Raw genomic sequence first — 25,070 nt, 5'->3', positions numbered from 1 at the left:
GCAGTGCCTACAAGAGGGTGAATGTACAAATTTTCATGGTAGAGCTTGTGTAGTTAGCATGAAAGTGGGAAAAGAGCAAGAGAGATCTAAAACCATAGAAATGCTGCAGGACATCGAGAAATTGTGACATATCAGTGTTCTTCACTAGTATTGTCACTAAATTGTGACACATTACTGTACTTCACTCCACACTGAGCAGCACGAATCTATGGTCAGATAAGTCAGTGTTGAGCAGTTATTCATCCCTCAATGTATTTTCATTGAGTTTGATATTTAACTCTTCTTTCACTGAAATATGATTTCTCAAGAACCAAAAGAAAAGATTTTTCAAGAACCAGGCCCAAAATGAATTGCAGCACTGAAGGTCAAGTTTACAATTTGTGAAGTAAAAATGATCACAGCTAAACCTCTAAAAGGGCCTATTGTCTTCCACTTTGTTGATTAGATACCTTTAAGTTATACAATACTAATTGGGGACTACATTACTGTTCTTAAGCTAATGCAAATTAAACAGATAAAATACAGTTCTTAATATGTCTGCATGAGAGAAGCTATCAAAATCATCAGCTCATAAGGCAGAAAGTACAATCTGATTAAGTACAATCAGATGTTCATTACTTACTGTTGCTCTCATCGCCATACTTGTAAATACACAGTGGATTAGCAGGTAACAGAGCTGCAAAGTTCTCAGGTACAATATCCACTATCCTTTGATAATAGGAAAGCCTGTGAAAGGGATGGCAGCATACATTTATATACTATATATACACATACATATTCATAAAGTTGCTGAAGATACCAATCGATTATTTAAACAACACAGAAAATAAACCCAAGAAATTGCTGGAGAAATTTCTGGCAGCAACCATGGAGAGAAAGCAGAGTCAATGTTTTGAGTCCAGTACCCTTCATCAGAACGATGATAAAAAGGTCACTATACCCAAAACACTGACTGTTTTCTTTTCACAGATGCTGCCAAACCTGCTAAGTTTCTCGAGCATTTTCTACTTTTGTTTCAGATTTCCAGCATCTGCAGTTCTTGGTTTTATTAAACAAATTCAGATGCTAACACAAGGAAGTTTAAAAAGGTATTGTAAACAACTTCAGGTAAAATTCTGTAGAACTTGGCACTTTCCCCCCATTGTCTTAGACCATCCTTCTTTATCCAAAGATCAGTTAGAGTATGTGGAAAAAAAAAAGAATATTTCATGTGGTAGGCTATTATAGGTCATCTTGAATGAAGCAAATAGGCTTTAAAAGGACTTTAGTTACTTTATTGTTTCAGATTATTTAAAATGACAAAAACAATGTCCATGCATCTTTTGAATTTCTTAATGAGACACTAGAAACCATGCAGGAGCAAAACGTGTCCTCATGCACAAACTAGTGCATAGGAACAAAATGTACAGCCATTGACACCACACCTGAAAGGATGTTCTGATCTTGGAATGGGTACAACACAGAGATGCCAAAATGGCTGACAGGGTTAAGTCATGAGAACATTTTGCTGATCTTTCAAAGTCCAGTCAACACTATCTACGTTCCACTTCAACAATGCAAAGTAAACAAAAATCAAGTGGAAAGCGAAAATTGGATAAATCTGTGGTTGAATAATTATTAACTGGTTCTACGTTCATGTCAGATTAGATCCTGTTCAGATCCCTTCTCCTTTATGGCATTGTGGCTTCACTTACCCAAAATAGACTGCAGCGGTTCAAGAAGGCAGCTCACTATCACTTTCTCAAGGGCAACTAGAATAGGCAATAAATGCTGGCCCACCCAGTAATGGCCACTCCCATGAATGAATTTAAAAATTGCTTCAATAATCAAATAATATTTAAGATCAAAAAACCCCACTGAAAGAGTAAATGCACAGGCTTATGCAGATCATATTACTGGATGATCTGAATCTTGATATCCTTTCATAAACTATTAAACATTTATATCCCATTTTTACCTTAGAAAACATTCCAGGCCCCTTACAATGGATAGAACAGGCAATGAGCAGAACAAAAGTCAGGAGATGTGATTATACACAGATTCAAATGTAAAAGGTGAGGTAGACTGTAAGAGGAAGAAAGTGAGGACTGCAGATGCTAGAGAGAGTCAGAGTCGAAAAGTGTGGCACTGGAAAAGCACAGCAGGTCAGGCAGCATCTCAGGAGCGGAGTCGACGTTTTGGACATATACCCTTCATCAGGAATGTCAGATTGGGAGAAGGGTCTGTGTTGGAATTATTAACTAGGTTGAAACAACTCAATGGTTGCAAAGGAAAACAGGTAGTCAGAAACAGTACTGAGGATCACAAGCAGGGATGGACATTTTCTAAAAATCAACTTGTTCAGAGATTACACCCTTCAGAGCACATAAGACTTGAACCCAGGCTTCCTGGCTCAGAGGTAGAAATTATCATCATTTCACCACAAGTGCCCCACAGGCTGGGAGATTACATAGATTATGTGGAGGGATTTGTAACTAAGGAGTAGGTGTTTTACTATGTGGCACAGGAAGCAGAACAGTACATAGTGGTTGTTTGCACAAGTGCAATTCCATACAGTACTATCAAACATTGAACTCAATTAACAAAACTGTTGATTAAAAATTGAACACGCAAAGCATCAAGACAAACATATTTTAAAGTCTTACAATAATTAATCCATCTCTCCATTTACAAATTACTGCACTAAAATACAAGGTCAACAGATAATATAAAGCATAAACATCCCAGCCAGGTACACATTTCATCTCGAAGGAAGATTCTATAGAAACTGCAAACAAAAATTTCTCACCACAACCTAAACAATTGCAGCATCATACTCCAAATTATTATCATGCTCTACAGGGATCAGAACCTTACATTAAAAAAGAAGTTTTCAAAAGCTCTACTATGCAAGAATTAACATTCAGAAAGGACACATATTGAATGCAGGCAGGCATAATTAAAGCTGAAATCTTCCAAGACCCATGAGGAGTCTACCACAAGAGAAACCTGAAACAGCAAGTCTCACAAAGAAGAGTCACAGTATCAATATAACCATAGCACAGCTGAATAGGTTACAAAATTCCACATGTAGCAAGCTAATTTTAGAACCAGGGCCTGGTCAGACAAAGCACCAGCTCTCATTTGTGACTTTGCAGCTTAGTTCAAAACTTCAGTTTTATACACTAACCAAGCCTCTTACTCCCAAACTCTCTAATAAAATTTGTATATAAAAACTTGAAGTTGATTTATATTGTTAAATATTGTACATAAGCTTTTGGAAGGTTTTCTGTATCTAGATGTTTAATTACTCATGTCTGTCAAATAAACATCCAGCTCATCTCATAACAAATTTAGCAAGGCTGCTTTTGCTAACTGTGATGAACAAAGAGACCTTGGAGTGCAGGTTCATAGTTCCTCGAAAGTAGAGTCGCAGGTAGACAGGATAGTGAAAAAGGTGTATAGTATGCTTTCTTCTATTGGTCAGAGTATTGAGTACAGGAGTTGGGAGGTCATGTTGCGGCTGTACAGGACATTATTTAGGCCACTTTTGGAATATTGTGTGCAATTCTGGTTCCTTCCTATTGGAATGATGTTGTGAAACTTGAAAGGGTTCAGAAAAGATTTAACAGGCTTGGAGGATTTGAACTATAGAGAGAGGTTAAATAGGCTGGAGCTGTCTTCCCTGGAGTGTCGGAGGCTGAGGCGTGATCTTATAGAGGCTTTATAAAATCATGAGGGGCATGGATAGGATAAATAGACAAAATCTTTTCCCTGGGGTGAGGGAGTCCAGAACTAGAGGGCATAAGTCTGGGGTGGGAGGGGCAACTTCTTTACACAGAGGGTGGTGCATGTTTGGAATGACCTACCAGAGGAAGTGGTGAAGGCTGGTACAATTGCAGCGTCTAAAAGGCATCTGGATGGGTATATGAATAGGAAAGGTTTAAGAAAGATATGGGCCAAGTGCTGGCAAATGGGACTAGATTACGTTAGGATATTTGATCGGCATGGACGAGTTGGACCGAAGGGTCTGTTTCGGTGATGTACAGCTCTATGACTCAATAACTCTAATATGCAGAATCAGTAAGACTGATATAAATAAAAATCAAAACTTTATTTACCTCATACATTTTTCCAACACTTCACGCAAAAATTTTGGTTTGGCTTGGTCGGGGTCCAAAGCCAAACAATCAGACCTGTGGAGGGATGGGAGCAATGAGGGAGAAGATTATTACGTACTTCAGAGAATAACTCTAGATACATATCTTAGGAAAAAGCCAGTTAAACTGTGCCCAAGGACAAATTCTAATCTATATATTTTACTGATTTGTTCGCTTGAATTCTGTGGAACTGAAATTTGGTGTGGATTAATTTTAATAATAATGCTTTAGGGATAAATAAATTCTAAAAGAGGACTGTTGATTGCAACAATTTAACTAAAGGGAACAGCCATTAAAACTTTATGGACTGGATTTTGGAGTCAGCAGTATAGCAATGATCTTGTGTGTTTTGGCCATTTTATTTCTCAACTTCAGTTTGAATCTGCCTCCATATCAAGAGGACTTCCAGTTGCCCCCAGCAGCAAGGATCTCATCAAGCAGGATAAGCAGTCAATCACGTTAAAATATTCACACAAGCGGTATACCCACAAGTAAAAGCCATTGAACCTCTTTTCATTTTAAATATTATTTATTGCAAAACAAATTACTGGGTCATTCATATAGGGTTAGGCTATAAGTTAACACAGCGTGAACCTTTTAAAAGAAACAGAATCTTATTAAAAAAAGAAAATTGACAGTCGACAAATATAAAGTTAGATGACACCAGGTTACAGTCCAACATGCTTATTTGAAAATCACAAGCTTTTGGACCGTAGCCCCTTCAACACTTTACCTGATGAAGGAGCAGCGCTCCAAAAGCTTGTGATTCCAAATAAACCTGTTGGACTGTAACCTGGTGTCGTCTGACTTCTGACCTTGTTCTCTCCAGTCCAACACCAGCACCTCCACGTCATGGCTAACAAATATGAAATTACTCCTTCAGGGCTAGTGCGACTGCTTATCAGTAATTCTGAAGAGTATTAAAAAAAATTTAGACCATAGCTAACAAGTGCACTGTTCTCATGGATTTTAAAAGTAAGATCGCAAATTGTACCTCCAGTACCTCCTTGAATTAATTTCATTCATGGGAAAGGGGAAACTCAACAATGCATTCTTTGGAGAATGTACAACTGCCCAAAGAACTTGTCAATTTCACAGCATCAACAACAACAAATTCTGAAAGTTTTGCTATCCTTGCTACTGTAAATTCTAGGCCTAAATGTACTGCCTGAGGTTCTACAATTTATGGTCAATAAAAGTAAACATGTTTCCCCACCTCCCTCCATTCTTGTGCTTGCCACTTCTGCCCCAATTGAGCAGTTAAATGGTGGCCCCTATCCTTCATTGCTCCTTGCATTGTGGGCCCTCACTACTTATAATGCAGATTTATATGAAAAGGATGAGTAAAAGAATTCACACAAATCTCAATGCAACTGATAAAGATCCTTGAGCAAACTCTAAGAAATGGTATGCATGGACCTTAAAAGTTCTCAATCTAGATTAATGACTTGAATGAAGGGAGCATGTGTATTGTAGCCAAGTTTGTGGACATTACAAGAATAGGTAAGAAAGTAAGCCGTGAGGAGATACAGATGATTCTGCAAAAGGACATAGGTTGGGTAAGTGAATTTGCAAAACTTTGGCAGATGGCGTATAATGTGGAAAAATGCAATATTGTCCACTTTGTCAGAGAGAAATTTATTATTTAAGATTGCAGAATACTCTGGCATAGAAGTATTTAGGAGTCCTCGTGCATGAATTACAAGAACTTAGCATGCAGGTATATCAAGTAATTAGGAGGGAAAATAGAATTTAAAAAAATAAAGTGTTGAAGAAACTCAAGGGAGAGAGAAAGAACATTAACGCTTTAAGTCTGGTATAACTCCTTCAAAAAGAACCTTGCATTAGAAATGCTGAGCAGGTGGTATCTGTACTTAGTTTTGAAGACTGAGTAATTACCTTACTATAACATATAAGATTCTGAGGGGGCCTTGATCAGGTAGATGCTGAGACTTTCCTCTAATAGGAGATATCTAGAATAAAGGGATACAGTTTAAGAATAAGGGGTCACCAAATTAAGATGGAGACATGGAAGAGATTTTTCTGTGAAGAGTCATAGCAAACCTTAAACTTTAACTCTCCAATCCCACAGGTGACTGAGTGGAGTTTCCACATTCTCCCCATGCCTGCATGGGTTTCCTCCGGATGCTGTGGTTCCCTGCCACCCCTACAGTCCAAAGAATGTGTGGGTTAGGTGGAATTGCGGTGCTAAATTGCCCAGTGTCCAGGGATGTGCAGGTTAGGTGGATTTTCCATGGGAAATACATAGTTACAGTAATAGGGTAGGAGGGTGGGTGTGAGTTGGCTGATCTTCAGAGGGTTGGTGTAACTTGATAGGCTGAATGGTCTGCTTCCACACTGTGGGGATTCTATGATTCTAAAGATGCCACCAGACCTGCTGAAGTTTCTCCAGCACTTTGATTTTTTTTTAAGCTTTCCAGTATCCACAGTATTTTGCTTTAATTTGAAGTTAAATGGAATGTTAGCCATTACTGCAAGGAATATAGAATATGAAAGTCAGGAAGTCTTGTTATAGCTGCACAGGGCATTGGTGAGATTTTTACTAGAGTACTGTGTACAGTTTTGATCTCCATAAACAAGGAAAAACTCTCATTGGAAGCAGTTCAGGGAAGGCTCATTTGGCCAATTCCTGGGACAGAGGAGTTGTTTCACAAATAAAGATTGAGCAGGTTGCACATATACTAGAGTTTAGAGAAATGAGAAATTACTGAAGCATAAAAGAATCTGAGGGGATTTGATAGGGTGTATGCTGAGATTTCCCTTCATGGAAGAAATCTAACAATAAGGGGCACAGTTTAAAAATAAGGGAGCGCCAATTTGAGACTGAAATGAGGAAGAACTTTTTCTCTGATGTTTGTTGGACTTTAGAACGTTCTTTCAGAGAGAGCAATGGAAGCTTAGTTCACTGAAAAATTCAAAGCTAAGTTAGTCAGATTTTTGATTTTCAGGAGAGTTTTAGGTTATTGGAAGGAAAGTGGATTTAAGGCCACAATCAGATCAGCTATGAGTTGCATTAACAGTGCTAAAGTGGGACATCAAATAAGGACTTTATTACAGAAATATGGTATCTTACTTTATTTGCCTATCATGCAGGAAAACCACATCATTCTACTTTTTAAGTGCATGTTTCAGTGTTCCCAAGTAAATTAGCATCTATCAATACCCAAGTCTCGTGAAACTTAGGACAGTGAGCTATGTCACTAAAACTCATATTGCACTGTTATGGACCAGAATTCCTAATTATGTGGTTTCTTACCAACAGTTGGAAGCTTTGAAGTGCAGCCATGAGTTTACCCCAAAATATCTGGATTATCAAATAGCAACCCTGGGGTCAACCAACTAACAGCGACCCTGTATGGTACACGTATAAGCCACCTTGACAACGTACCTCTATTTTTGCACAAATTATCAGGAGAGACCCTTTGGCCCTTCCATTTTTCGGCTCTTACAGCATTCATGAAAATCATTACTGACCTGATTACTTCACTTTGCTGCTGTCTCCTAATAACCCTTCACCTCGTTGCTTACAAAGAATCAATCTACCTCTGCCATAAAAAAAGTTCAAAGGCGGTGTTTCAACTGCTTTTTGAAGAGAATTCTGAAGACTCGATATTCTGAGAGAAAGAAAATCCTTATCTATCTTAAAAGGGAAATCTCTTATGTTTAAACAGTTGTCTCCAGTTGCAGATTCTCCCACAAGAGGAAACAGCCTTTGTTTCCTGTTATCTAGTCAATATTTACCTATGACATGTTATTCCCTATACTATGAGCTTTTATTTGCTACAATAACCTTTGAACAATTATATTTTCTTCTCTCAGGTTTCACGGGGCTATGTACAAATTGCAGCCACATGGGAAAACAGGTAATCAGATTTTCCAGGTTCTGCTACGTTCTGGCCAATCAACAGGGAGTTCATAGCAGCTATGAGGCAATGATTTACAACTTACAGCTGACCTTCCTCCACTCCTACCTTGGTCAGCATTGTTTGGTAATCTGTCTAATTTATCCAAATTTGGACTTTTGAACAACTTAATCAAACCTGGCATGATCATGCCATGTCAACCACTCTGGCTTGAATGTCAGCGATACCCTGGTAAACAAAACTAAAAAAGACACCAGATCCAATCATGTAAATATGCCCAGACATTTACTTCCATTGTAAAACAGCCATCTAATGAAGATTTCTCACACATGACTTTAGAACATTTTTACTTACCAATCATCCCAGCTCCATCTGAACTGAAAGTTACTCAAATGATGAGAAAACCAATTGATAAATCTGAAAAGGAACATTTGAACCATAAGTCAGACATTTATCCAAATGTGGGGTAAGGTGGATCAAAAAGGACCAATAAGGAAGGGGGAGAAAACCAGAACATGGAAGAGAAGAAAATACTATCAGTCAGGAGAATTTCATCTTGCTATTTATCGCTAGACTGAGCTGCCTGGCTTAGCCCACCCATAAAGGAGACATATGGATTCACATTCGCTTACTGCAGACAACCTACAACCTTCAGCTCGCTTTGTAATACTACTACATACCAAACAAGTTCATGCATTATATTCTACTGCTGCAGAATTCATCCCCAATATTTACAGGTATGTTCAAACAACAGACTTCACAGCAGCAGCTTCAATAACTTGGCAAAGCACCAGATCCATCAAACTGCTGTAGAGGCTACAGGACAGAAATTCATTGATTAGTTACACATTCAATAGCCTGTATTTTCAAGGTAATAAGCTAGCTTTTGCTCTCTCAGTCCACAGTATAGAAAATAACTACCAACTTGTTGCAAATGTGAAGCTGATTAGATGAAGTTTCTCAATAATGAGTTGCCTCTACAGAAGAGTCCTGTAATAATGCACAATACACCATTTTCTAATAAGATGATTTAATCAAACTATATCCTAATTAATACACAGTGCCCCTATACACTGAAAGGGTTACTGATTCATGTCCCAGACGCCAGTGTGAAATGGGCTGTAAGTCACTATTCATGATATTCCAACAGGAAAGAATTTGCTACATTTGATGCAACATTGTTATTGACAATAAACACAAGACCGCAATGCCAGAATGATGCTACAGTCCTGGCAATTTAAGAAACTTTGCACCAGTTGTTTCAGAAACAAAAGGAGAAATTGCTGGAAAGGCTCAGCAGGTCTGGCAGCATCTGTGAAGTGAAACTGAGTTCTGAGAAAGAGTCACCAACCCAAAATGTTAACTCTGATTTCTCTTCACAAATACTGCCAGACCTGCTATGCTTTTCTAGCAGTTTTTGTTTTGGTTTCTGATTTACAGCATCCGCAGTTCTTTTGGTTTTTAATTGGCCAGTATTTCAACTGACAATAGCTCAGTTGTGATCAGATTGCTGTTTTACAAAAGAAAAGTAAAAGCTAATAAATTTGTATAGATTGCCCATCTCCCCACAGATTTGCAAATCTTAGTTTCTTTATCTGAGGCGATAACTTATTTTGCAATTATTTCTTAACACTTACTTCACATTCACAATGCTTTAATTTCATCCATAAATGTTCATAATCAAAATGTGATAAGAGATTGTAATTGCTTACATTTGGATATTTGAGAGATTGTCAAGGTTGGATTTAACAGAGTAATACCTTTCCATATAAATTTGTACAAATGTTTTTTGGCAACTTTTGCACAAATAAACCCAGCAACAGTGAGCACAAAATAGATTGAGAATATGGTGAGGTTTTTCCAAGCTTAACTTGGGTAAAGAAGGACATGACAAGATTGCTAGCTTCCTTGCAAAATCTACTTATTTCATATATATTTAATTTGCCGGTACCTGATAAAAAATGTGTTGTTTCTAATTTTATTTCTAAACAAATGAGCAAATGAATATTACTTAACACTGAGCCTGCCAGCTCCCTTCTAGGTATTCTTAATCAACTTGTTCAATATATTAATAGAGAAAGACAGGGTAGATGAACTTAAACTATTTCCATTGGTCGGGGACTCTTAAAACTATAGGCATATATAAAAATTAGGACCAGAGCATTCAAGAGAAAAGTTAGGAAGCACTTCTACGTACAAGGAGTAGTAGGTGTTTGCAATTCTCTTCCACAAACATCAGTGGATGCTAGCTCAGTTGTTAACTTTAAGTCTGAGATAGCGATATTTTGTTTTGTAAAGCAAAGGTATTAAGCAAGTGGGTATATGGAGTGTGGTCACAGATCAGCCACGATCTCACTGAATGAGAGAACAGGTTTGAACAGCTGAATGATATATTCCTGTTCACTGTTATTACACATCTCTGAAGTAGGTCTTAAACTCTGGCCTTCTGGGTCAGAGGTAGGGATACTACCACCACAACAGCCCTACAAGCACTATTCTATAATGGGTCAAGTTGTAGCAGAAGTTCAGTGAAAAGGCTTAAGTCACTCATGCTATAATTTTGGCATTGTATGTGCTATAGGTTGCTAAATTTCAACTAATTCCTTGTAAATTAGGTATAATATATATTGCGTTTTATATATATATATAATGCTTGAAATAAAATATAGTGAACAATGAGTAATTCCCAGAGCTCCCTTTACCATAATACCAGAGACAGGACAAACGATGTCCATTATCCACAGCTCTACTAACATAAACCTTAAATAAACTTAAGAACCTTAGCAGTACCTTATTTTCCAACATACCATTTCTCAGATTCAAGCATCTTAACTATCAAATTATGCTCATGAACATTCGGGCGATGCATTTCTCAGATATGTGAACGGAGGGATAATCTGAAATTTAGTAAGATGAAGGGAGTAGAATGTGTTTCAATTAAGTAGATTATGGAGGCCCAGAGGGTCATAAGTTGTGTAACGTGAGATTTAGGTTAGCTGAAGAGATATTTCCTTTCTGAGAGTATAAGAGATCTCTGGAACAGGTTGGCAAATCAGTTTTTTTTTTAAAAATCAACCTCTTTATACATGTTATTGCACACCTCAGGCACAGATGGGATTTGAACCCGGCCTCTTGGCTTAGGAGATAGGGACACTACCACTGTGTCACAAAAACCCTCATTGCTGGTAGATCATGCAATGGTTGCTATTTCATGACAGCTGTTTCTGGTTGCGATAGCCATTACTTCCTAAAATGGGAGGTACTTTAGGGAATTCAGTGTCCTCGTGATCTTCAGGGGTGCTTTTGACCACGAATAGCTTAGAGAGGAACCTCCCATATTTTCCTCCATTTAGTTTATCATTTCTTTACCAGATTTTGTCTCTCTGAGACATTAGAAATTAAATGAATGTTCTTTTCATTGATCCAGGGATACTTGAGACCAATCACAGTGAATCCAGAAACTCACTGATCAAGAACAACCAACCTAGCATACAGCAGACAATTAAAACTGGGACATTACTGGTGTGTACAATTTACTAACAGATCATACAAGTGGATATTTATCACTGAGACTTCAGACAAATTCTTAAACAGCTGTCTAAAACATAAAAAAAATTGCAATGAGGAGTGAGAGCAATTACTCCTCTCCAAAACGATTGTGACAATTGAGTCAAATACATTTCTTTTTTATTGTGATAGTTTCTCACTTATAGAAAAGTCAATTACTGATAACTTATTAACTGGATCATTTAATACAAAAACTCTACAAATTACAGGAATAATATTCTAAAACTGCTTTTACAAACAAAATAGAATTGAAGATAAAATTACCTGTCTATGCAAATTGTATTCATCCTATCGATCCGCATATATAGCATCTCTGTAGCTTGTGCAAGCTAAAATTTACCAGTTAAGTAAAACACGAAACAGGTTCATCACAAAATTATGGTCACAAAGGAGATTGCTAACATGAGTAAAATCTCTTCTTTTGTTTGAGGTGGCTAGAATCTGTAATGCATTTAGTACGGGGGAGGCAGACTGAATTGTGACTTTCATAGGGGATTGAATAATTAGATAATGTATAGAAAATATTTGCTGAGCTAAAAAGAAAAAAGTGGGGAGTGAGACTAATTAACTTACACTTGCACATAGTTAGCATGGACAGCCAAATAGCCTTCTTGAGTGAGAGAACCAAATCTATTATTATATTTTCTCTTCACAGCTTGGCAAGCAATAGAGATTCAAATACTCATCGTAACCAATACCCAGTGAGTAAATAATTTCATGCTGTAATCAAATTTATGCACCTTCTAGAACAGAAAGTTCATCATGTCATTCAGCTTCATGGAAATATCTAACCTCTATTCTCCAATACTCCTGGGTAGCATTATTAAAATTCAATTCTATGTTTTATAACCTAAACTGCTGATTATGATCCAGATTTGTAGAATAAACAATTTAAAGCATTTAATTAGAGATGAAATATTCCTAATCAGCATATATCAATGTTACACATTGAGGACAGGCTATGCCATTGAACAAACATTTTTTCCTGAGGACTTGATCCTCAAATTCAATTTTAATTTTGCTGTGTGTTGAATTAGTTTTGCTCAGTTATGGAAGTGTCAGGGACACAACAGTCTTCAACAATCCTAGGATAAAGAAAATGAAATTGGGCGTTGACCTTAGGCACCCATGCCAAAGACTGAGTGAGTTTCTATACCAATACATTGGAACTTGTCCATGATGTCCTGATAGTTGAACAACTCAATGTGAACAGTCCAAGGCTCCAAGGGAAGATTACCTAGGGTGACTGATGTTGACAGAAATACGTCCCAATAATGGGGGTGTGGGAACAGGTGCTGGGAGAGGATTAGTGGAAAGGGCAAGCATAAGAAAGTGGCCCGAATCTTTGAGATTTTGGATAAATTAATGCTGGATGCAAGACCTGAAATGTGCATAGAAGTCATAACACTCTAACCTACATGGACATTGCCAGGAGGTTTTAGCTTCCGATGAGTAGTTCCTTTGCAGCTTGTGCTGATATCACAGACTTCATGTGACTTATCTGAATGATTAGCTAAAAATACTAGGCAGGAAAAAAAAAACTCCTGGATTACTCAGGAACTGACCTTTTCCTCTACCTCCCACCTGTTACTCATCCTGAACCTCTGATCACATTCACCATCATGTCCACACCCACTGCCACCCCAGCCCCCATCAATCTATCCATCCACTTATTAATCATTCATTCATTAACGTTCAAACTGGATCTTTAAACTTACTACATACCATAAAAAGGGGCAGGGGGCAGAGGCAGGGGCAGCCTTCTGTCTTTCCCCCTGACTCCACTGTACACTGCTGGAACTCTGAGGAACGCTGTGCTTTGCATTTCTGGTAAAGTCAGACCTGGAAGTCCAGCAAGAAATGCAGAACAGCAGAGATTCTGGGTACGGTTCTAATGAATGACAACCTAACAATTACAACACCTTGGGACTTGTGGGCCAATGTTTTAAATTCGGTTATTTTATAATTTAATATTTACTAGTACTCACTGTTCTAAAAAAATGAATTGAAACTTCAAATCTATTTCAAGATCCACAAAAACTGCCTGTACCACTGAGTGTTTCCTGTATTTTGTTTTTTGCTTTTAACAATGTCCCTTGATGTGAGCAATCCACAACTACCTCTTATGGATATATGTTCAAATAGTGCACACATGTGGCAAAGACATCATAACTAATATATCACAGCAATATCCATCATGGACTACCTCCTGCAAGTCAATATCCAGGTAAGTTCAAAGTATAAACTTGCATTCCTCTTATGTTTCTCATCAACCCACTTATTTGTGCAATCAATCTGGTTCCTGAAGCAAGATAATAGAATTGATTAGTCGCTTCTGGTGGGAAATCAATTATGAAAGGAATCCATACAATTGATGAGCATTATCATAAAGACAGAAAGGGCACTTGATATTGAAAGTACTCTATGCCATCCCAACATTTCCTCCTGAAGTGTTAGCATTGAGCCTATGGTTGCTGCAAATAACTAATGTTGCCAAAAGGATACCACCTGCGGTAAAGAGCCAGGCTGCAGCTTGCAGAGTTCAATCAACAGTGTTGTATACATGACTTCAATGTGAGGAGGTGACGGCAACTGGAAAAGTTCTCCGAAGACAACCTATAAAACAATAATTAGAATTATTGAAAATGAGCTATTAATTTATTTTACCTTTACTGAACAGAACTGTGTAACTGCATAAATGTGTTTATAGAAGAACAATTACCCTAAATTATCATCCCTCACTTTAGCAAAAATATGAACAACAAAATTGTCAAGTAACAGGTGTCAAAATGCTAGGTTTCTTTTATAATATGAGACACTTTAATGCTTAAAGCTGTGCCACAATAGAAATAGGACCAACTTTTTCTAAGTACTTATCATTGAAATGATAAATGGAAACACGAAAAAGGGAATGTTTTCATATATCCCAACTACTGAAAGATGGTCTCATTATAGAATCAAAATGATGTATGACAATAGAAGACTATTTGGTTCAGCATGCCAATGCCAACTCTGACAGAACTATCCTATCAATCCCACTCCCTAGTTTTTTACCTATTAACCTATAATATTTGTGATTCAAGTACTTATCCAATCCTCTTTTGCAAGCTACTATTGATGCCTTTCCAACACCTTTTTAGCTACTGAAATTCAGATCATAATACTTAAGTGTAAACAGAAAACATTTCCTGTTGTCATGTGATTCTTTGGTCATGCACCGGTCCACTCTGGTTACTAATCCTTCTGACATAGGATACAATTGTTTATTTATTTGGCATTCAATATTTTGAATATCTCCATCAAATCAGCTCTTTAGCTTCTCTGTCCCCAAGGGGAATGTTCCCCCAGCCTGTCCACATAAATGAAGTCTTCCAGCTTTGGTATAATTTTAGGACATTTCTTTTGGGCCTTCTAAGGACACAATACCCTAATAATCCTTCAGCTGAAGCATAACCAGTGTTTCACAAAGATTTAGCTAGCCTCCTCATTTTTGTACTCTATTCCTTATTAATAAATCCAAGAATTATACATGTTTTTTCAATAGCCTTCTCTATTTGACCTGTCACCTTTGTCACAAAGCTGGTCCCTTTTTTTCTAAAAGCTGTTCCTTTTCTCAAGGATACTGTGCCCTTGGTATTTTTCAGAGGGGTCATAAACATCTCCCGGTTCTGATTAGACTGGTTATGTACAGAGAATAAAAAGGTATTGAGAGGCCTTTTTGTCTATATGTAAACAAATGAGACTTCAGGCCAAAGTGGCCATGTTTTAGAAGTGACCTGTATAATGAAAGGGTAGTGGCCAGCTATCTAGCTGAGCAGTTCAGTCCAGAACGAGTTAGGAGTTCAACAGTGAGCTGTGTGGAAACAAACACACTCTCTCTCTCTCTCTCTCTTTCCTTCTGACTTTAACCTTTAAGCATTTGTTACATTTTTTTAACTGTTTTTAAGGAGGTTTGCTTATTGGGACTGTTGTGTATATTTGGAACAGCATAATTAAGTCTAGTTTGGATAGACTGAGTTCTGTAGGGGTTCTTTATTCTGTTCTTTGTGTTTCATTGTGCAATTTTGTGAATACATTTTTGTCTGTTTTAAAACCTGGTAGTCAACCTCGCTACTTACTCCGGGTAATTTTTACTGTAGCTGAAAATGTGTTGCTGGAAAAGCGCAGCAGGTCAGGCAGCATCCAAGGAACAGGAGAATCGACGTTTCGGGCATAAGCCCTTCTTCAGGAATTCTACAGTATTCTACAGAATTCTACAGCCCTTCTACAGTAATTTTTACTGTACACTTATCAAAACAAATTGCAAAGTTATGATCTGGGCTGCCTACTTAAGAATGTTTTGAGTGGTCTGGCCTAGTCCATACCACCTTGAAAGGTTTGTGTATACATTCCAGCGTAATCTGCTCCTGATTTCGGTCTTCTCATGCTTCCTACCAAAATACATCACTTCACATTTCTGAATTAAATGTCACCTGTCATATGAATGCATATTTCACCAGGTTCCCCAAAGCCAATTACTACCCTCTTCTACATTTCCCATGTGCCATTTAAACCATTTTTGTCTTGTATAGTGAAGGCCAGATCATTAAGGTCAGCTCATCAAAAGGACATTATAATCTCAACACCAACCACTTAGGAGTACCACTGAATATCAGTTCACCAATACTCTCTGCATTCTATCCCTTTACTAATGATGTACTTCCAGTTGCCACACTCCTTTTAAGGCCAAGGGAGATTCTTTCCACAAACACATGACATACATTCAGCTCGTCGGAGGTTTTCTTCAGCACCAGAACACTGGAAAGATTTATTTTCAAAAATTTGCTTAAATCAAGAACTCAGTCTTTCGTTCAGTAAAGTAAAAGCTTACTATAAAATAGGCAGTGTTTGTTTATGTAAACCACAGTTTCCATAGATTGGCTAATTTACTACAAGGCTAAATTACTACAATAGAAATTCAAATTTCCAGCAAGATAAAATGTGGGCTACCAACATACAGTAAGAAGGAACCCACCTCAACTATGTGGTAATTCAGAGGAATCTTGTTCTTTCCAGGATAACTAAGCAGCTGGGCAGCACTGTTGGAAAGAATAAAAATCAGCAAATATAATTTAGGCAAAACCATAGAGATACTAACCACAAACATCAGACTGTATTACACTGAGAATTGCGAATATGAAGTTGCATCCTGTCATTCAGAAAACAAAGATTTTACATTTGTGCACAAACTAAATTTAGCAGTTCAAATTAATCTTACTTCACTTAGTCCACAATTGCTAAACAAGGATCAGCCACTGAATTTGAATAATGAATTTTGTGATAAACAAGCAGTACTGACAGCAGGAATTGATTGGTGGTTCCTGCTTCTATTTAGTAGGAAAACCTACATATTGTTTTGGAATTTCTGCTTTCCTTCCACCTCTTTTCCATATTTAGCTGCTCCAATTATAAGATCAGATGCAACTGTCAGTATCATTTGCAAATCCTCAGACACTGAAGCAGTTTGTTCATAAGCCACAACATCTGAACATCATTCAGGCTTGGAAGGTGCTGATAAAATGGCAAGTGCTATTCATGCCACTCAAGGGTCAGGCAATGACCAATTACAAGGTGAGAGAATCTAACCAACTCCCCTGGATATTCCATGGCAACAATACTACAGAATTCTCAATCATCAAATATTCTGGAGGTTACCAGTGACCTGAAACTAGGTAGTCTACCTATACTAGCTCACCTCCTGACTCCCGAAAACCTATCTACAAGATAGAAGTCATTCCACATCCCATTCATCAACTTAAACTCTCATTTTCTCTTATCACTGGAGCAAAGTGGTAGCAGTGGGTAGCATCTACAAGATGCACTGCATCAATTCATCAATGAGAATTTGCATTCTTCCACTGAGTCTGTCTCTCGCGGGAAAAAGGAAACCCTTTTAAAGAATCACATTTTGTGCAAAGCCATTACTGGGTTTTTAATGGGGTATTAACTTCACAGTAACTGCTCAGCGCCTCCTTGACCATGAAAGGTTTACTTGTGCATTTTTTAAAAAATGTGTTCAGCATGTTGTAAACACACTGCTGCAACAGGTGGGATGAACCCAAACCTTCTGGCCCACAGGCAGGGACGCTGCCACCACACACAAAGCCCTTAGAAGCTTATGCTTGTTTGTGGAATATCAGATCTTTATATATTAATACATTTTGTTGAAAAAAATATACTTAATAAAAACTTTACTTCTGATTTAACTTTCACCTAAATCAACTGCAATAATTAATTTTCCTATGTGAGCATTCAGAGAAACTGTGAATGACAGTTTTTACTTTCTGGTTTATTGTGTGTGAATATTTAATTGTAATCAAAGATTTATCTGCTTCCTGACATTAATGCTGCTGCATACCAAGGCAGCTGATTTCAACATTTATCAGGAAAGGAGAATTCATGCCACTGAGATCTTTGTGGTCAGCTTTCTTCAGGGTCAGCAGTGAGTATCATTGCTGACCTCGGCATCAGAGCAAGTGTTAACTAAACTTATTTGTTTAAAATCAGATTATTTGTAATGATATACCTGCAACCATAGATATGAACATTGATTAGGCCACTTCTGGAATACTGCGTTCAATTCTGATCTCTCTGCTAAAGGAAAGATGTTGTTAAACTTGAAAGTGTGCAGAAAAGATTGACAAGTATGTTTGAGCTATAGTGAGATGTTGATTCGGCTGGGGCTATTTTCACTGGAGCGTTGGAGTCTCAGGGTGACCTTTATACAGGTTTATAAAACCATGAATGGCATGGATTGGGTGAATAGCCAATGTCTTTTTCTCAGGGTAGGGGAGTCCAAACTAGAAGGCATAGGTTTAAAGTGAGAGGTGAATATAAAAAGTACCTAAGGGGCAATGTTTTCATGCAGAGGGTGGTGCACGATGGAATGAGCTGCCAGAGGAAGTGGTGGAGGCTGGTACAATAATACATTTAAAAGGAACCTGGATGGGTACATGAATAGGAAGAGCTTAGAGGGATAAGGGCCAAATGCTGGCAAATAGGACTAGATTAATTTAAAATATCAGGTTGGCATAGGCAAGTTGGACCGAAGGGTCTGCTTCTGTTCTGTATGACTCTACGACCCTTCAACAGCATCTGTACACCTAGAAGGACAAGGCCAGCAAATGCAGGGGAAACTACCACTTGCTAGTTCCTCTCCAAGCCACACATCATCCTGACTTCAAACGCCTTCATTCTGGCTGTGTCAACATCCTGCAATCTTAACAGCACCATTTACACTTACCCTAAATAGACTGTGATGGTCCTAAAAGCTGGCCCAACATTGTCTTCCAAACAACAATTATAGAAAGTAACAAATGCTGGCATGGCCTGTCAGTTTCATATTCCATGAAGAAGTCAAAAAAATTACCTGCATTTCTAATTTTTTTCAGTACATTTGTTGTACATAAATTAACACTTACATAACTTTTTTAGCAACCCCCACAAGAAAATGTTACTGCAATACTGAAACAAATATTATTGAAATTACCATGTCTTTCTTTCCCTCCAATGAGATTTGATGATGCATTGCAGATTCTCCTCAATCACAAACCTCTCAACAGAGTGGCTACCAGGCATTACTGGGCCCTAAGGGAAAAGATAACAATATAGGTTAAAAAAAAATTCCCATGTTTAGTGCCCATGTAACCAGAAGAAATAAAGAGATCCACCGATCAATAAATTATTGTTCCTGAAACTAAAGCCAAGAGACAACTGAAATTGAAAAGAACTACAATCTCAAGACCTGAACAACGTTTACAAAAAGAAAATATTGTTCATCCTCAAAACAAATATCTTCCAATAATGAAAACAAACCAATACCAGAGATGATCATCAAGCATTAAAATCTTAGATAGCACGACCAGCACAAAGGGGAAAGAAAAGAGGAGGATTAGGAAGATAAAAGAGCAGTTCTGTATGTATGAAGCCAGAGAGAGAACACAACACCAGCAGTATTGCAATTTATGCCTTGGACACAGGCAATAAATTCAAATACATTCACTAACATTGCATGTTCAAATCATCAATTTGCACAATCAGCAAATTTTAGTAGAAACGAGCAAGCAAATATGCAGCTGCATTAAATATCCCAGCCAATGATCCAAAACCTCAGGAAATCAGCTCTCTTGTGGCGCAGTGGTAGCGTCACTACCCATGGAGCAGGAGGCACGGGTTCAAGTCCGACCTGTTCCAGAGATGTATAACAATGTCATTGAACAGGTTGATTGGAAAAGATAGTCCAAAATCCTGAGGAGGGGCTCCAGTGATACAATGGTGGTATCCATATCTCTGGACCAAGGAGGCCTGGTTCAAATCCTACCACTCCAAAGGTTATAACATCCCTGAACATCCTTTATTAGAAATTATCTACAATATGAGGATGGAACTGCAGCTGTGAGCCAGGGGTGGTGGGCCTCATGTGGCTAAATGCTATGTCACCACCTCTGAACCAGGAGACCTGGGTTTGATTCCACCTGCCCAACACATGTTATAACATCTGTCTGCAGATTCTTAAGCTCCTAAAAAAAAATGAATTCCTGAAGACCAATGACACCAAGATAGAAGAGGATGAAATAATGGTCTCCTTTGATGTAACAGCCCTATTCACATCCATCGACATCAACCTGGCCAAGGAAACAATGACTACATTATTAGAAGAACCAAAGACACATACATCAAACACTACCAACTTCATTAGCAAGGACAACATTGTTAAGCTAGTGGACCTATGCCTTACCACCCACTTCACCTTCAACGACAAACCTACAGATAAACCAACGGAACATCCATGGGATCTCCGATATCAGGGTTCTTAGCAGAGGCTGTAATGCAGAGATTCAAACAAACAGCTCTGCCAACCATCCAACCTAAACTTTGGGTCCGCTACACGGATGATACCTTCGTCATAACTAAACAAAACAAATTAGAGGAAACCTTCAAGACCAATGGCATAAAATTCACAAAAAAGGAGAAAAAATAACAACAAATTGCCATTCCTAGATGTCGTAGTAGAGCAAACAGCCAATGGGGAACTTCAAGCCAGCGTCTACAGGAAAACAACACATACTGACCAAATACTGAACTACAGAAGGAATCATCCCAATTCCCACAAATGAAGCTGCATTAAAACATTATTTCAATGAGCCACCACACACTGAAGCACGGAGGAACTACGCAGAGCAGAGGAAAATCAATGTTTACAGTGTATTTAAAAAGAAGGGGCACCTAATGAATACAGTCCACCAATTTCTCAGCAACAAACTCCAACAAGGAGACAAAACACGTCCAGAAACCTTAGACATTCCCCCCCTACATCAAAGACATCTCGGATATGACTATCAGACTACTCAGACCTCTTGGCATTTTGGTAGCCCACAAACCCACCAACACAATAAAACAGCAGCTAATGAACTTGAAAGATCCTAGACAGACAACAAAAAAAATTAACGTAATTTATAAAATACCTTGCAAGAACTGTAACAAACACTATATTGGACAAACAGGCAGAAAACTAGCCACCAAGATACGAGAACATCAACTAACCACAAAACAACATGACCCACTCTCACTCGTATCCTTACATACAGATGAGGAAGGACACCACTTCGACTAGGACAACACATCCAAGCCAAACAGAGACACTCAGGAGAATTCCTAGAAGCAAGGCATTCCAGCCGGAACTCCATCAACAAACACATTGACTTTGAGTTTTGAGAAGAACAACTGAGAAAAAGAACAAGAAATGACATCACCAACCCAAGGAAACCTAAACACATAAATAGAAAGCGGGCCACGCCACCAGGGCTTCATCTGGAGACTCACTGAAGATGTTACCTTGTACAGTGATGAAACATCTGAAAACGAACCTTCCAGCTCAGCGAGCACACCTACATCCTGTTGGGGAGATTTCACTGCGGTGTTTAATGTAGGGCTAGGGAGGGTGACACTTCCAGCCCTGAAATGGTTAACAACAGCCAAGCGAGCTGCTGCAGGAGATTGCATGACTGCTGGAGCTTGTAAGGGATATGCATAATGTTAATTAAATCTTGGAGCCTGTAAATACCAGCCAGTATCAATTGCCCCATCGAAACTCGGGATTAATAAAGAAACTGATCGGAATCTGTAACTGTTAGACAAGTGTGAATTGCTCTATCGGAACCTGTAACTAGTGAGTGTGAATGGCTCTATTTAAGTCTAAAGTTGATAAGTGTAATTGACAATTTAGTTAAACTAAAACTATTGAAAATGGCTAGCCTGTCAGACGCATAGTAATTCCTTGACACAATGGACTATTGAATACGGGATCGGAACCGCTCCCAGGGATGGCTGAGCCATTGTCAAGCACAGCAGGAGCTGGACAGGCACTTCGATGCGGCCAATAGGAGGACGGATCCCCAGCGCGCGCAGATGAATGGACCAATGGGGAAGGCGAACTGACCGGGGACTCCAGGCAGCGCGAAGTATAATTGTGTCAACTTTGAACGGGAAGGCAGAACGCCTTCTCCAACGAATGCATGCCTGTTGATTCGTCGTATCAGTTAGGATTCTGTGAATAAACTGCTGTCTGCGTCTAATCATAGTTGCCAGTGTGAGTCTCTCCTTCCAAAAGAACACGCAAAGACGGGACCCTCTGGGTCCGTTTTAACAATCCAGAACCTCAACCTGAGCTACAAATCTTGCTCTTAAAAACTCTTTTTCATTGCTGTCTCATTTAAATCTCCTTAAAATGTTTTTTGCATCAAGGATATAGTGAAGGCTTCTGAAACATCATTTTTGGCGCAATCTACTTGGCTGAAAATTCTGATTATTAAGATACTGACTTGAGATACTTTACTATGAGGATTGCTACATGAATGCAAGTTTTGTTTAGATTTATGCTTAGTTATGTGTTTGAGTATATTAAACAAAAACCTTTAAACACAAAGAAGGCGTACAGCCTTCCAGGCTGAGATTAGAGGTATAAGAGGTTAGGGGTTTCAAGAGCACTTCTCAGGGGTGGGATTGCCACAATCTTTGAAATCGTCCATCCTGCATTTATGCTTACCTTCAGCCAGCAGTTACGAGCCACTGGTTGTCAGGATTACAGAGAAATTCATGATGCACAATTCTCCCTTTCTCTATAATCCAATTCATATGCAAGTCGTGTTCATCATCTATCAGTTTACCAGACTGATTCCTGGGATGGCAGCACTCATGTATGAAGGGTGACTGGTTCAGTCAGTATTATATTCACTGGAGTTTAAAAGAAGCTGGGTGGGGGGGTTAAATAGAATCCTATAAACGTTGAACAGGATGAGGCAGGGTCAACACAAGAAGGATGTTCCTGATGACCAAGGAGTCCACAGCCAGAGATCACAGTCTCAGGATACAGGGTAGGCCATTTTAGATCAATGTGAGGAGAAATTTCTTCATCTAAAGAATGAAAACCTACAAAATTCTTTGCCACAAAAAACAGTTGAGGCTAAAACATTTAATGTTTTTAAGGAGTTAGATACAGCTCTAAGGGCTAAAGGAATCAAAAGGTATGGGGAGGAAGTAGTAATAGAATAGTCAGCTCTGCTATAATGCGACAGTTCCATTCTCATGCAATCCCGTGTTATAAAAAAAATTGTGTAATAGCAGCACCATTTAAACTAATAGGGCCAGAATCATGTTATAACCAAAATACGCTTTAAAACTTCTCACTGTAGAAACAGCATCTCCTGTTCGTCAATCGTGTTACAGAAAATTCATGTTAATGAAACATGCATTATAGCAGAATGATCTGTACTGAGTTGGATAATCAGTCTTGGTCTTCTTGAATAGTAGAACAGGCTCAAAAGGCAGAATGACCCTTTCCTGCTGTCCTTTTCTGTTTCTATCATTAATTTGCTCCAAGTCAACTGGTAATCGGTAAATGGTAGAACAGCTGTGAATGCACAGGGAGATGTACCAAGGAATCTGCACAACAGTGAGATAATTCAGAAACGAATGGGAGAGAAATATCACCACTACAGCATTTCCCTCAATGACAAAGCATTACTATCCAAGCATGATGCTAATTGAAACTGCAAGATGGTCCAATGCAACTCAGGTATACAAGACACGTGGCTGAATCAAAGAATACACAAGTAAATTATTCAATTAATTATACAGGGACCACAAAGACTGGAAGAGATTCTACGATGCTCTGAAATTTGTACGTAGGCCCCATTTACTGGTGAATTCACCAAGCCTCAGTATCGACAGCTCAACACTGTTCACACAAAAAGACTAAATTCTTGCAAGATATGCAGAGCCTTCAACCACATCTTTAATCGTCCTTCATCCACCAATGGAGCATTCAATAGCCTGCCACTGGTTGCCATGAACTGCTGTCTTGATAATACCCCCATGTTGTTCAAACTCCTCTCTAGCAGCAAAACCTTTGGATATGATGCTTTTCCACTATGTCCACAAGGCTGGAGATCATGCCTGGTCTTGAAGCTCACTGAACTCTTTCATCTATGTGGAAACAAGGTACCATCTCAGGTGAATCACTGCCAAACTGGACAAATGGAAAAGAACTTTGTAATCTTGTGACAATCATAAAGGAATCTCACTCCTTTCCATTGCTGGCTAAATCTTCAGTAGAATATTTCTAAGACATCTTGATGAGGATCTGCTGCCAGAGAATCAGAGTGGTTTCAGAAAAGGTCAAATATACACACAAGTGGTGCTTGCAGATAGTCAGCTCCAGGAGAAATACGAAGAACAAAAATGCAACTTGACAGCATGTTTACTGACCGAACAAAGACCTTTGGAACAGACAGCCAAGATGGGCTATGGGAAGTAATGAAGAAATTTGCCTCCTTGAGAAATTCATCATGATTGTTCAACAGTCTAAGGACACATAATTGTACATGTCCTGGATGATGGTGAGTCTCCAGAGCCAATTGCAATCATTGATGGTGTTAAGCAGGGCTACCTGCTAACTCCAACCTTATCAGGATACTTTTCTCCATTGTGCTCTTTGATGCCTTCCATGATCATGATACGAGGATCAAAGTCAGATATTGTACGGATTGGAAACTACTCATTCTGAGACAGTTCTAGGCAAAGACCAATGTTACCCTGGCCTAGTTAAATTCCTGTTTGCCAATGACTAAGCACTAATTGGCAGTTCAAAGCTGGATACGTAATGTAGTCTGGATTTGTTGTCCAATGCATTCAAAAATTTCAATGTTATGATCAGCAAGAAGAAACTCAAATTAAAGTCCCATTTCAAACCCAAGATTTCATGTACCCAGAAACCGTCACAATTAGTCATAGTCATAGAGATGTACAGCATGGAAACAGATCCTTCGGTCCAACCTGTCCATGCCGACCAGATATCCCAACCCAATCTAGTCCCACCTGCCAGCACGTGACCCATATCCCTCCAAACCCTTCCTATTCATATACCCATCCAAATGCCTCTTAA

General features: G+C 38.6%; 1 protein-coding gene across 2 annotated transcripts in view; it reads right to left on the bottom strand.

Moving 5' to 3' along the window:
- The window catches only part of LOC122564420 (nuclear cap-binding protein subunit 1), an 80,286-nt gene that overhangs the window by 17,020 nt on the left and 38,196 nt on the right, over positions 1-25,070 (bottom strand). For both annotated transcript variants that reach the window (XM_043719261.1, XM_043719270.1), the window contains exons 9-15: positions 19,119-19,216; positions 16,605-16,668; positions 14,096-14,206; positions 11,855-11,919; positions 8,378-8,440; positions 4,101-4,175; positions 623-726 (exon numbers count right to left, since the gene is read on the bottom strand). In XM_043719261.1, coding sequence (XP_043575196.1) covers positions 623-726; positions 4,101-4,175; positions 8,378-8,440; positions 11,855-11,919; positions 14,096-14,206; positions 16,605-16,668; positions 19,119-19,216 — 580 coding nt within the window. The remainder of the gene's footprint in view (positions 1-622; positions 727-4,100; positions 4,176-8,377; positions 8,441-11,854; positions 11,920-14,095; positions 14,207-16,604; positions 16,669-19,118; positions 19,217-25,070) is intronic.

The sequence above is a fragment of the Chiloscyllium plagiosum genome, chromosome 2, assembly GCF_004010195.1.
Source record: "Chiloscyllium plagiosum isolate BGI_BamShark_2017 chromosome 2, ASM401019v2, whole genome shotgun sequence".
Lineage (NCBI taxonomy): Eukaryota > Metazoa > Chordata > Chondrichthyes > Orectolobiformes > Hemiscylliidae > Chiloscyllium > Chiloscyllium plagiosum.
This window is presented reverse-complemented; position numbering and strand designations above follow the sequence as displayed.